This window comes from Pelophylax lessonae, assembly GCF_965119305.1.
Source record: "Pelophylax lessonae genome assembly, chromosome: 10".
NCBI lineage: Eukaryota > Metazoa > Chordata > Amphibia > Anura > Ranidae > Pelophylax > Pelophylax lessonae.
In genome coordinates this window covers 212795994-212808930 of record NC_138777.1, presented here as the reverse complement: position 1 = coordinate 212808930, position 12937 = coordinate 212795994, and the positions used below count along the sequence as shown (strand labels likewise).

The following is a 12937-nucleotide window of genomic DNA, read 5'->3' as shown; positions in this document are numbered from 1 at the left end:
CCCGGCAACCACCAAACCCAGATACGTCCATTGGATTGCCAGACAGAGAATCGTGATTCATCACTCCAGAGGACACGTCTCCACTGCTCGGCATTACACCACTGCATCCAACGCTTTGTTTTGCACTTGGTAATGTAAGGCTTAGATGCAGCTGCTCGGCCAGGGAAACCCATTCCATGAAGCTCTCTACACACTGTTGTTGTGCTAATCTGAAGGCCACATGAAGTTTGGAGGTCTGTAGCTATTGACTCTGCAGACAGTTGGTGACTTCTGCTCATTGTGCGCTTCAGAATGCGCAGACCCCGCTCTATCATTTTACATGGCCTACCACTTTGTGGCCAAGTTGCTGTTGTTCCCAGTTGCAGTGCCATTTTAAGAGCATTATAGGCCCCCGGGCAATGCAGTGCACTGGGGCCCCGCCTACACAATCACCCACGAGAATAAAAATGAAAATTATCGATAAGGCGATATTTATTGGTAAAGCAGTGCCAGGCTATTGACAGCTTCCAAGTTCGGCGGCTGGGTCCGGTGATCACACACAGGGACGGGAGTCAGACTCGACTGTCCTGTGTGTGCCTGTTCCCGTGGAGGCGGACAGACATTCCTGCAGTTGTGGGCTCCCCCTTCATGGCCCAAGTGGCCTGACAGCAGCGCAGGGTGCTGCGTTCGGTGGCGGGATGCACACGGGAATCGAGACTAATGCTTGCCTGGGGATGGGTCGCTGGGCAGGTGGGGCCCCTGGGCAACTGCCCAGGGTGCCCATTCGGTAAGATGGCCCTGCCCAGTTGCTGTTATATGTGGAATTTTTAGTAGCAAGGAAATTTCATGGATGGACTTATTACACAGGTGGCAACCTATCATGGCACAATGCTTGAATTCACTGAGCTCCTGAGAGTGACCCATTCTTTCACAAATGTTTGTAGAAGCTGTCTGCATGCCTAGGTTCTTGATTTTATACACTGTGGCTATGGAGGTGATTGGAACATCTGAATCCAATGATTTGTTGGGGTGTCCCAATACTTTTGGCAATATAGTGTAAGTGTAAGCTCCTTTGACGGCAGAGAATGGTGTATATGGCTCATTATTTTCTGTAAATATATCTACAGTGCATTGTTTCAGTGAAATATTTAACATCTGCAGACTTCCTTTATGGCTATTCTAGAATGATTCTGTTTCCTTTTCTCAGAAATGTAATGAGCCACATCAGTCATCACCCATTGGTCAATGAGCAGCGATTCCTGTTTAATCCTTCAATATAATCATCTGTCTCCTTTCATGCAGATTCCAATGAAATGTTGTGGAAGAGACACATTTCTTCTGAAGTTTTTGAGAACAATCTTTGATACGGATGTCTCGAATCGTGTCCAAGTCGTTGTGAAACATTGGCTCCTTCTTATTGGCAGGACATAGAGCCAATCTCTGCTTTCTGCCCAGTATATAATACATTTTCCAGAAGAGAGCAAAGCTTACACCAAGTAGGGACTGACCAGAGAGAAGTCTTGCGTGGGAAGATGTCCGCTTTCATCGCAGTGGGTGTGACCGCCTCCGTGTCCCTTTTGGCTATATGGCTGTTGAGTGGAAATAATAATTCCACTAATAATAATGGGATGTACCCGGTGCCAGGGAGATGGTATCATCTGAAGAAAGGTATTTTCTGGCTGCTGGTCCAGTTAGGCACTGCCATTCAGTTCCTGGGATTGAGGAAGCCACCTGGGGAAAAGCCTGCGCCGTTGACCGAAGGCGATCAGAGAAGGATCGTGCCAAACGCTGATAAAACGCACGTAAGTTTTTATTTAAAGTGAACCTGTCGCCTGACTGTTCATGTCAACAACAATATTCCCATAAGGTTATACGAGCTTTGAATATTTTTTTATATGTTATTTGCCTGTAAAAACTGCCCTTGTGTGGGCATCAAAAAGCCCTAAATGCCTGCTGGGTGGCGCCATCTTGGGTTTTGATGTCAAAAGCCTCAGCAGACTCTGAGCTGCCCCTCAAGTGTTACTCTGTGGCACAGATAGGCAACCTCAGCACTCCCTCTGTGGTGAAACTACAAATTCCATAATACCCCTGCCTCTGGAAGTCATGCATGTGGCTGTCAGAGTCTGGCAAAATCTCATGGGATCTGTAGCTTCACCACAGCTGGAGTGCTGAGGTTGCCTTCCCTTGCTCTATATGCCATGGTCTTCCCTTTCTCTCGTCCACCAAATGCTACAGAAAAGGTTATGTAGGGAAGTGCGGGGGAACTGGGGCAACACAGACAGTAATTATTCTTAGAAGAGGAGAGGGCTATAATGAGGAATATTCCTTAATTTTTAAATGTTTCTTAACCACTTAAGCCCCGGAAGATTTTACCCCCTTCCTGACCAGGGCCTATTTTGTGATTCGGCACTGAGTGAGTTTAATGGACAATTGCGCGGTCGTGCGACGCTGTACCTAAACAAATTTGACGTCCTTTTTTTACCACAAACAGAGCTTTCTTTTGGTGGTATTTGATCACCTGTGCGATTTTTTGATCATGCGCTATACACAAAGAAAGAGCGATAATTTTGCAAAAATAACAATATTTTTCACATTTTTTTATATGAAATTCCCCCAAAAAAATGTAAAAATCAAAATTTTTTAACATTTTAGGCCAATTTGTTTTATGCTATATATGTTCGGTAAAAAAAAAAAAATCGCAAAAAGCGTATTTTGATTGGTTTGCGCAAAAGTTATTGCGATCACTAACTAAGGGAAAGATTTTTGTCATTTTTGTTGTGTTTTTTTTTTTAATGCGTAATGCCGGCGATCTGCAATTTTTTTTGCGGGACTGCGACATTGCGGCGGACAGATCGGACCCTTGACTGACATTTTTGACACTTTTGGGGTTACCAGTGACATTACTACAGTAATCAGTGCTATACATATGCACGGTTACTGTAAAAATGACACTGGCAGTGAAGGGGTTAACTTTTTTTGAGAGGGAGGGGTTAAGTGTGTCCCTAGGGGCGTGATTCTAACTGTGATTGGCTGTGGCTTGATGTGTAAGAACAGAGATCAACGGTCCTACATAGCCGAACCGTTTGATCTCCATTCTTACACAGGGGAGAATGACAGGCGGCTTTGCTTACATTAGCCGCCTGCTTTTCTCCCGGTGTTACGGACGATCGCGAGTGCCCGGCGGACATGGGGTCCGCCAGGCACACGCGCGGGAGGGTCCGTGCCTCCGAGGGCGCGCGCTCGCTCGCTCCCTAGACCCTCACAGGCTAGCGACGTAGTCCTACGTCGCTTTGCCTGTGAGGGGCTGACCGCCACAGTAAATAATCGTGCGGTGATCGGCAAGCGGTTAAGAAAAGGTGTCAGGGCTGGCTGTGAGCATTTCTCAACAATGCCAGAGTCAGTCTGTCCCAATAGAAAGAGTCAGGACAGGTTGGCTCTCTTCTCTATAAAGAGGTTGTAAACCCCCGAGTACTGTTTGTACCTATAGGTAAGCCTATAACAAGGCTTACCTATAGGTACTGTAAATACCTCCTAAACTTGCACCGTTTAGGAGCTATATACATAGCGTGCAGCCGATGACATCATCGGCGTGTGCACTCTGAAGAAACGGCCGCCCGTGCCGTTTCTTCAGAGCCATGTGCCGTGACCAGCGGCTCCCACAGGAGTGATGTCACATGGCTCCGGCCAGTAGCACTGCTGGAGTCCGCATACTTGGAAGGAGGATGGGTGAAGATGGATGCGTCCTCCAGTGGGGACGACGCGGGCTTCGTTTGCAGGTAAGTGTCACATGTGCTAGTATGCATACTAGCACATTATGCATTTACTTTGCAGGTAACCAAAAATATTTTTTTTTTCCCCAGGCTTTACTTCCTCTTTAACATACAGTGCAATTGGTTTCTCCCTCTGTCCTCTCCTCCTGTTTAGTGCTAGTTATCTTAGTCCCTCCCCATTTCTTTTTCCATGTTCCCTCGGTCAGTGTTTCCAGAGACAAGATTTCGGAAAGCCAAAAGGCTGTATTTACTAAAACTGGAAAATACAAAATCTGTCACAGCTCTGCATAAAAACCAATCAGCTTCCAAGTTTTATTGTCAAAGCTTAATTGAACAAACTGAAGTTAGAAGCTGATTGGTTTCTATACAGAACTGCACCAGATTTTGCACTCAAGTTTTAGCCAGAGTTATCAGAAAAGACCATTTAACTACTTCAAGTTCGGGCTGTTTCACTCCTGCTCAGGCCATATTTCAGATTTCAGCGTTGTCACACTTTGAATGCCAATTAATCCGTCATAAAACAATGTACCTAAGTGATTTTTTTTTAATAATTGTTTTTTAGACTGAGCTTTCTTTTGGTGGTATTTAACCACTTGCCGTCTGCTCACATTGCTGCTACTGCAGCAATGTGGCTCGTTATCGTTCAGCGACGTAGACCTACGTCGCTGGACTCCTCCCCCTGTAGGCGGTGCTCGAGCGCCGCCGGAGGCGCGCTTCCGCTGTTTTCAGTTACAGCGGGAGTCGGCCCAGGGGAGGAGAGGCGGTGATCACCGCCGCTCTTCCCCGATCGTCGGGGAATCGAGTGTGGAGATCCACCCGCTTGTGTAAACAGAGCGGGCGGATCTCCTAAGTGACAGGCAGGGACAGATAGCAGTGTTCAGCATAGCTGAACATGCGGTCTGTCCCTGTGTCACTCAGTCACCTCCCCCCACACATGTCAGTAAGCACCAGGCATACATTAACCCCTCCCTCTCCAATAAAATTAACCCCTTCCCTGCCAGTGTCATTTTTACAGTAACAGTGCACTGATTACTGCAGTAATGTCACTGGTACCCCCAAAAGTGTCAAAAATGTCAGTCAAGGGTCCGATCTGTCCTCCACAATGTCGCAGTCCCGCAAAAAAAATCGCAGATCGCCGCCATTACTCATTAAAAAAAAAAACACCAAAAATGACAGAAATCTTTCCCTTAGTTAGTAAACGCAATAACTTTTGCGCAAACCAATCAAAATACACTTATTGTGATTTTTTTTTACCAAACATAGGTAGCAGAAAACAAATTGGCCAAAAATGTTAAAAAAATTTGATTTTTACATTTTTTTGGGGGGGAATTTCATATAAAAAAATGTTAAAAATATTGTTATTTTTTCAAAATAAACGCTCTTTTTTTGTTTATAGCGCAAAAAGTAAAAATCGCACAGGTGATCAAATACCACCAAAAGAAAGCTCTGTTTGTGGGAAAAAAGGACGTAAATTTTGTTTGGGTACGGCGTCGCACGACCGCGCAATTGTCAGTTAAAGTCGCACAGTGCCGAATCGCAAAAAGTGGCCCAGACGTAAGACAGCAAAATCCTCCGGTGGTAAAGTGGTTAATCGTCACTGTTTTTTTTTATTTTTTAAATATAATCAATTTTGGAAATAAATATTCCTTAATGTCTATTTTAAAATTTTGCAAATAAATAATCTTTCTTCATACATTTAGGCCAAAATGTATTTATTTGGTAAAATCACCCAAATGAGTGCATATTATTTAGTCTGTGTGAAAGTTATAGAGGCTAAAAATTATAATATACTGTCTGTATGTTAAAATGATCATTTCTTGAGGCCATAAAATGCCAGGACAGTACAAATAACCCCCAAAATACCCCTTTTTGGAAAGCAGACAGTCTAAGATATTTATTAAGAGGCATGGTGATTTTTCTGAAGTTGTAATTTTTTTTGTCATAATTTCTTGGAATATTAAGAAATTATTAAATGTGTTTTTTTTTCACAAAGTTGTCATTTTAACAAATTATTTCTCACACACAGTATAGACATACTTACAATTACATTTGGATTATTATACAATTATGTGGATATCATATGTGTGAGACTTTTTCACAGCCTAGATGCACAGATGGGCCCAAATTCCAAGGACCACCTTTAGGCATTCCAGGGGCATGAATTACTCCTATCATTTCCTGACTACTTATCATATTTTTGGAGGCACTGGAGAACCAGGACAGTGGAAAAACCCACAAAACTTCCACATTTTGGAAAGAAAGCATCCCAAGATATTTTCTAAGAGGCATAGCAAGTCTTTTAAAAAACAGAAATAAGTGTTGTGAGCTCAGGGGCTTATTCCACGCCCCACACTATATAAGGCTGCTGCTGACACATCAGCCGTGTATAGTGTTTGATAATAGTGGTTAGGCAGGGAGTTAGTGGATAGTGAGTTGAGTTAGTTTAGTGTACAGGTTATACCCCACTTTTAAAATGTATAGATATGTTGCAGTCCTGGGTATCCTCTCGGTACTCCCCAAGTTTTGTGTTCCTGTCACTTATAGTTCGTGAGCAGTGCCATGCCAAGCTGACCAAGATTTCCCATAGATGCCAATGGTAAAGACAGGAAGTCCAAGTCAAGCAGCACACCAATATTTTCTATAGACATCACAATACTGATGAAAGGTAGTTTCAGGGGTTTTTACATATTATTCTGGCATTTTTTTTTTTTTTTTAAGGGAAATCATTTTTTTTTTTTACTTTTGGTCTTTTTTCTTTTTTATAGTAAAAAAAAAAAAAAAAAACAGTTATTAAATATCACCAAAAGAAACCTCTATCTGTCTCAAAAAACAAAAAAACAAAACAAAACAAAAATAAAACACTTATTTGCGTACAGCATTGATAAATGGAATTATTGTCAATCAAACTATCACAACACTGAATACTGAGAAATGGTCTGTGAATGAAGGGATATTACAGGCTGGTATTTAAGTGGTTTAACCAAACCTATTACAATGTAGGTTCCTGCATGTGGAAAGCTTCAGGTGGAAGCTGCTATCCTCTGCCTGGGTGTACTAATGCTGGGGTGGTTGTTGGCAGGTGCTATTGTAGTAACTGTGTTTATGTGTGTGTTGATGCCCAGTAACAGTGGGGTCAAATGCGTGCAGTGGCACGTCAGCGAGAGGCAAGGTCATTTCCCTTGTGAAGGTATATAGAGGAGTGTTCCCCTGGGGAGTAGCGCTCTTTTTGGTTTCATGGTAAACAAAGGAAGTCAATACATATTGTGATGTGATTGTAGGTGAGGAAGGAGTCCATCCATGATGACCCTGATTTGAGAAAAGTGGAGGACTGTTTGCCCAATGCAAGGGGATGGTTGAGCCAAAGGAATGCGCTACATGGTCACAGCCAGTACCATGGTCACAGCCAATACCATGGTCACAGCCAATACTATGGTCACAGCCAATACCATGGTCATGAGCCAACGTCATGGTCACAGCCAATACCATGGTCACAGCCAGCACCATGGTCACAGCCAACATCATGGTCACAGCCAATACCATGGTCACAGCCAACACCATGGTCACAGCCAATACCATGGTCACAGCCAACACCATGGTCACAGCCAATATCATTATTGCAATTCACAGTAATATCATAGCTCAATATTATACTTCAGTGGAAATTAACTTTATAACTGGGAAAGTTACTGTCATAATGGAAGTTGATTTCTCCAGTATTTCAATGTAACCATTTACTGAGAAGTCACTTATAGTGACTGGGGATTGTATAGGAGGGGACATCTCTGATGTGGAGCTGAATACCATTCATGTATCAATTTGAGGAATTGCACTTATTAAACAAGTTCACATATTCTGCAAAGTCTGCTCATCTAATGACAATTAAATCACCTAAGCCTTTACAATGTATGCAAAAAGGGGAACAAAGTATAAATGAGTAATAATGATGAACAAATACGTGTAACATCGATGAGTGGAAGTCAGGGCAGTCAGTTCAGGATAGGGTTGGTGGTGGCCTGTTTGGGAAGGTCCAGTTAGAAGGGTATTATGGGGTTTGCCTAGTTGTTCCGTTCTCAGTGGTGGGTCCCTATTTTAGAGCCGCTGCAATACATAGCTTTCCTGGGGACAGGGCCTGGACCATGGAAGAAGAAGCAAGGCTGTGCAAGTGAGTTCAGTGGCTACGAGTTGGAGCAAGACAAGTGAACTGTGCTGGAGAACTGGTGGAGGATAGCGTAGGGTTGCCACCTCAACCCTTTAAACCAGGGCACACATTAATTACACAGGTTCTGAGGCTGATTAAGGGGGTAATTAAACTCACTTTGTGCCTTATCTGCATTATATTGGCCTCAGAACCTGTGTAATTCATATGAGTCCTGGATTAAAGGGATGAGGTTGCAACTCTAGCTAGTGTTCTGCAATGTTAATTCAAGCTTTGTAGTCTAGTGCAGGTAGGAACAGACCAATGTCACCGACTGGAGAGAAGGTGCTGTCCTTATGGTGTGAGGCCTCATGAATAGTCTTTTCACTGGCCATATGAGGTTGTCAGCTCACATGAATATTAATTTTACGTTGGTGGGCGGTAACACATATAGTATAGTTCCCTCTTGCCTGCCACTGGGGCAGTGGCACTGGCCGAATTGGTCCTTCCTACATAGTGATTTCACTTGCTCACTTCCATCAGGTTCAGTTATACAGACATGGAAGTAGAGAAACACTCAAGAAGTCACCTTCTATCTGCACCTAGACAAGTTCCCTTTAACCACTTGCTGACCGCCCTGTGGTGGCCGTGCGCAGAATCACTATTTACATGATCCCGCACTTCAGGTTAGCAGGCACGAATGTGCAGTCTGCCTATGTAAAAGCACCTCCCACACAGTACACAAGCACTGGCTAGGCACACAGGTAGCCTTTGAATCCCTTCTCAGCCAGTGTCATTAGTACGGTGATAGTGCATATTTGAAGCACTGATCACTGTATTAGTGTCACTGGTTCCCAAAAAAAGTCAAGTGTCAGGGGGTGTCTGATTTGTCCACCGCAATATCGTAGTCTCGCTTTAAGTCGCTGATCACCACCGTTACTAGTGAAAAAAAGTCCACGGTAAGTGGACAAAAAATGTGCATGTGAAACACACACTAAAAACTGCACTTAACCACTTGCCGACTGCCTAACGACGATTTACGTCGGCAGTCAGCCCCTCGCAGGCAAAGTGACGTATGGGTACGTCACTAGCCTGTGAGGCTCTAGGGAGCAAGAGCGCGCCGCTGGAGGTGCGCTCCCGCTCCGGCTCGACCACGGACCCCCCCCCACGCGTGTGAGCGGCGGACCCGATGTCCGCTGGTCACGCGCGATCGTCCGTTACCCCGGGAGAAAGGCAGGCGGCTAGTGTAAACAAAGCCGCCTGTCATTCTCCCCTGTGTAACAGCAGAGATCATACGGTCCTGCTATGTAGGACCGTAGATCTCTGCTGTTACATGTAAAGCCACATCCAATCACAGTTAGAAGCACGCCCCTAGGGACACATTTAACCCCTCCCTCTCCAATAAAGTAAGTTAACCCCTTCCCTGCCAGTGACATTTTTACAGTAACAGTGCATAGGTATAGCACTGATTACTGGTACCCCCAAAAGTGTTAAAAATGTCAGTCAAGGGTCCGATCTGTCCGCCGCAATGTCGCAGTCCCGCAAAAAAATCGCAGATCGCCGCCATTACTCGTTAAAAAAAAAAAAAACAATAAAAATTACAAAATCTTTCCCTTAGTTAGTAAACACAATAACTTTTGCGCAAACCAATCAAAATACGCTTTTTGCGATTTTTTTTTACCAAACATATGTAGCAGAAAACAAATTGGCCTAAAATGTTAAAAAAATTAGATTTTTACATTTTTTTTGGGGGAATTTCATATAAAAAAATGTAAAAAATATTGCTATTTTTGCAAACTTGTCGCTCTTTTTTTGTTTATAGCGCATGATCAAAAAATTGCACAGGTGATCAAATACCACCAAAGGAAAGCTCTGTTTGTGGGAAAAAAAGGACGTCAATTTCATTTGGGTACAGCGCCGCACGACCGCGCAATTGTCCGTTAAATTCACGCAGTGCCGAATCGCAAAATAGGCCCTGGTCAGGAAGGGGGTAGAATCTTCCGGGACTTAAGTGGTTAAGGGTGTGCTTTCAGTCCACCCCTCGAAGGAGTAGGACCTCTACCCTGATCCCCTGGGGTGCATAGCTCCTGATGGGGACAAAGGTTTACATGGTCTGTCTAGCCAGAAGGCCTGGCAGACCCTGTTCTTCTAGGCCAGCCAAAGCCAGCCTTTAAATACTTGGTCAGGGGGGCTTTCTTGAAAAGAGAAAGGAACCTGAGGGTCACACATTCTCCCCCTAGATGTCAGGGTAGGCCCGAGGACTCACACCCTTCACCCAGTGAAAAAACACACACAAAAGTGAAAGGTGACAAACGTGCGAGGAATAAAATGGCTGTGCAATTGTGCACCAGCCAGGCCCTGAGGCCTGGTAGACAAAAATTGCCCCTGGACAAAAGGCCCAGCCCTAAAAGGTGCCGTGCAGAAAGAAAGCAATTTGGTGACTATGACATTGCGTCCATTACACCGTGGGATCCCATACCTAAGATTTACCAAGAGCAGCCCTGGGGCAACCACTCCCAGGGGGCACAGACACCGGGGACCTTTTGCCTTCCCAGCCCATGGCCAGACAAGGTAGAATGTTCTACTGGGCTGGGCTGGGCTCTTCCAGCTTTCTCACTTCCGTGCCCCAACTGCCTGTGGGGACCCAGGTTTCTGTCCCAGCTGGTACTAACCTTCCAAACCCCCATCATTTTAGCAGAGATTCATATCCAGACACTCCAACCTTGGTCAGGTCAGAATGACAGCACAGAACCTAGACTATATCACTGATACAGGTACTACACTTGATCTTAGCCAAAAGGCAGAGAAGATTTTTGGGCACATCATCTCTTTAAAATTAGTTGTGTGAAGGCAATGCGTGTCATGGTGGCTGCATCATCTCTTTCTTGTTACAGTTTATCGATTCTGTGTACTTCATGGCGGTATCAAAAGTGGACAAGAGCTTCCTAATATGTCGCATCGCTCGAAGACAGAACAAAAAGTGCGAAGCTTGGCTTTTTTTGAGAGTGGATGGTGTCGGTGATTTTCAAGTAAGTGCAAACATTTTTTTTTAAGTATGTAAAAAATAAGGATTTTACCTAGGGTGTCCTGAATAATATCCACCCATCAAGGCAATTTGGTATTTGCATTGCAGAGGAAGGCTGTGGGCTCCTGAGAGGAGTACTGAGGCAGGGTGCTGTGATGTTATTAGGAAGCTATGTACAGATCATGGCCCCTCCCACCAGACATGATCTGCCTGCATTGCATAAGAAGCAAAGAAACCCATATTGAGGTATTGAGGTCTATATTAAAATGTTTAAAAATGTTTTTTTTTTTTTTAACCACTTCCCACTCAAGGATGTTTATGTACTGTATGTCCTTGGGTTTCAGTGGTTATACCGGGATGATGCCTCCACCTACAGACATCATCCGGGTACCATTCTTTTCAGCCAGTGATTCTCTGTAATGCAGAAGTGATCCGAGTAGCCTAATTAGCCACTCAATCACTTCTGTAGGTGACGGAAGAGGGACCCACCCCCTCCCGCCTCTCCTGGGCTCTCCGATCCCATCACAGATCCTGGGAACGATGGGGCTGGTGGCAATGACTGCCCTTTACAGAGAGAGTGGAATTGACGCCATTCCCCTCTCTCTGGAACCCTTAAAACCAAGAGCCAGGAGTAGTTTCCAGTTCTGCCATTTGTTTACCTGGCTGCCAGAGAAGCAGCCGATAACACTGATCTGTGTCTGATTGGCTACATGAGGGGGGTGCCAGAGAATAGACCCTAAACCTCTCCATAAAGAGGACCTGTCACGGCCCATGATGTCACAAAGGATGTTGTTCATCTCTTGTAATAGCAAAAACGTTAGTACAAAAAAAAAAAAACATAATCTTTCACATTATACAAAAAAAATGGGGTAACTTTACTGTTTTGTTTTTTTTTTTTTTTTTAACTCACGAGAGTGTATTTTTTCCCAAAAAATTGCGTTCGGAAAACCACTGCACAAATACCGTGTGACATAAAAACATAAAAAATTGCAGCACACACCATTTTATTCTATAGGGTCTCTGCTTAAAAAAAAAGATATAATGTTTGGAGGTTGTAAGTAATTGATTGATAGCAGCGGAAGCAAATGGCTCCTGCTGCTGCATCTCAGCCAATGAGGAAGGAGACACCCAGGAGAGCCACTGCTCTTGTACACATCACTGGATTGAGATCAGACTCAGGTAAGTACCGGGGTTTGGGGGAGCTGCACACTGAAGGTTTCTTACCTTCATGCAAAAGGTAAACAACCTTCAGCCTTTAGAACCACTTTAAGTTAAGTAATAAAGACAGAACGGTTTTATTGAAAAATGTCATTAGCATGTTGATTAGGCAGAGGGAGGAACACCTTGTGACTAATCAACAATGCTCTTACAGTAAATAACCCTTTCCTCATGTAAAGGGTTTTTTGCTGTAAGAGCAGCATGGAATCATCTTTTACAGGAACTAGTGAAATCAGTAGAAGATTTCCCTTACTTCAAAATAGGATAGGATGTGTTCTTAAAGGAACCAAAGTTTAGGGCTTCTCGTATAGATAATAAGTATACAGTTGAGGATACATAGTAGAAGTCCAGGATGTCCTCTTATTGGTTTTAGGGCAAGGATGGAAATTTTACCCTGTTGTAATAGGTGGGCTATGCACTATAAGGAATTTTGGCCTCCGTTCATATCTGATCTGGTGTCAGGGTTTTTGTTTATGGACGGGTTTCGTTTTTCATCCATGGGACTTTCTTATTCAGCACACCGAGCATCCCGACACCATCCTGGATGATGATTCTGACATGGCCTTCAGAACCTCTGGACTCTGCATCGGATATGAGGAGTCACTTCAGAAATGGAAAATCACTTTTGATGGGAACCTCAGGTATGGCGCATGTTCCTGTACCTCTCACCTGCAGAACAGCGGTACACCAATCATTTCTCTGTAATGTCCATTCTTTCCCTATATACATGCTGAACAGGTGAGCACTCCGCTGTCATTTCCTGCCAAACTTTATCCAGATGAAAATTTTAGATCGCATACATACACAGCT

At 44.1% G+C, this 12937-nt stretch overlaps 1 protein-coding gene across 2 annotated transcripts in view; it reads left to right on the top strand.

Annotated features, from left to right (window-relative positions):
- The first annotated feature begins 1269 nt into the window (after window positions 1-1269).
- Window positions 1270-12937, top strand: part of LOC309565453 (uncharacterized protein) — a 33661-nt gene continuing 21993 nt past the window's right edge. Inside the window, exons 1-3 of one of the 2 annotated variants that reach the window (XM_082270422.1) lie at window positions 1270-1781; window positions 10779-10913; window positions 12644-12768. In XM_082270422.1, the coding sequence (XP_082126548.1) occupies window positions 1512-1781; window positions 10779-10913; window positions 12644-12768 (530 nt within the window). In that variant the 5' untranslated portion in view covers window positions 1270-1511. The remainder of the gene's footprint in view (window positions 1782-10778; window positions 10914-12643; window positions 12769-12937) is intronic. The other variant, XM_082270423.1, reaches the window with a different exon arrangement.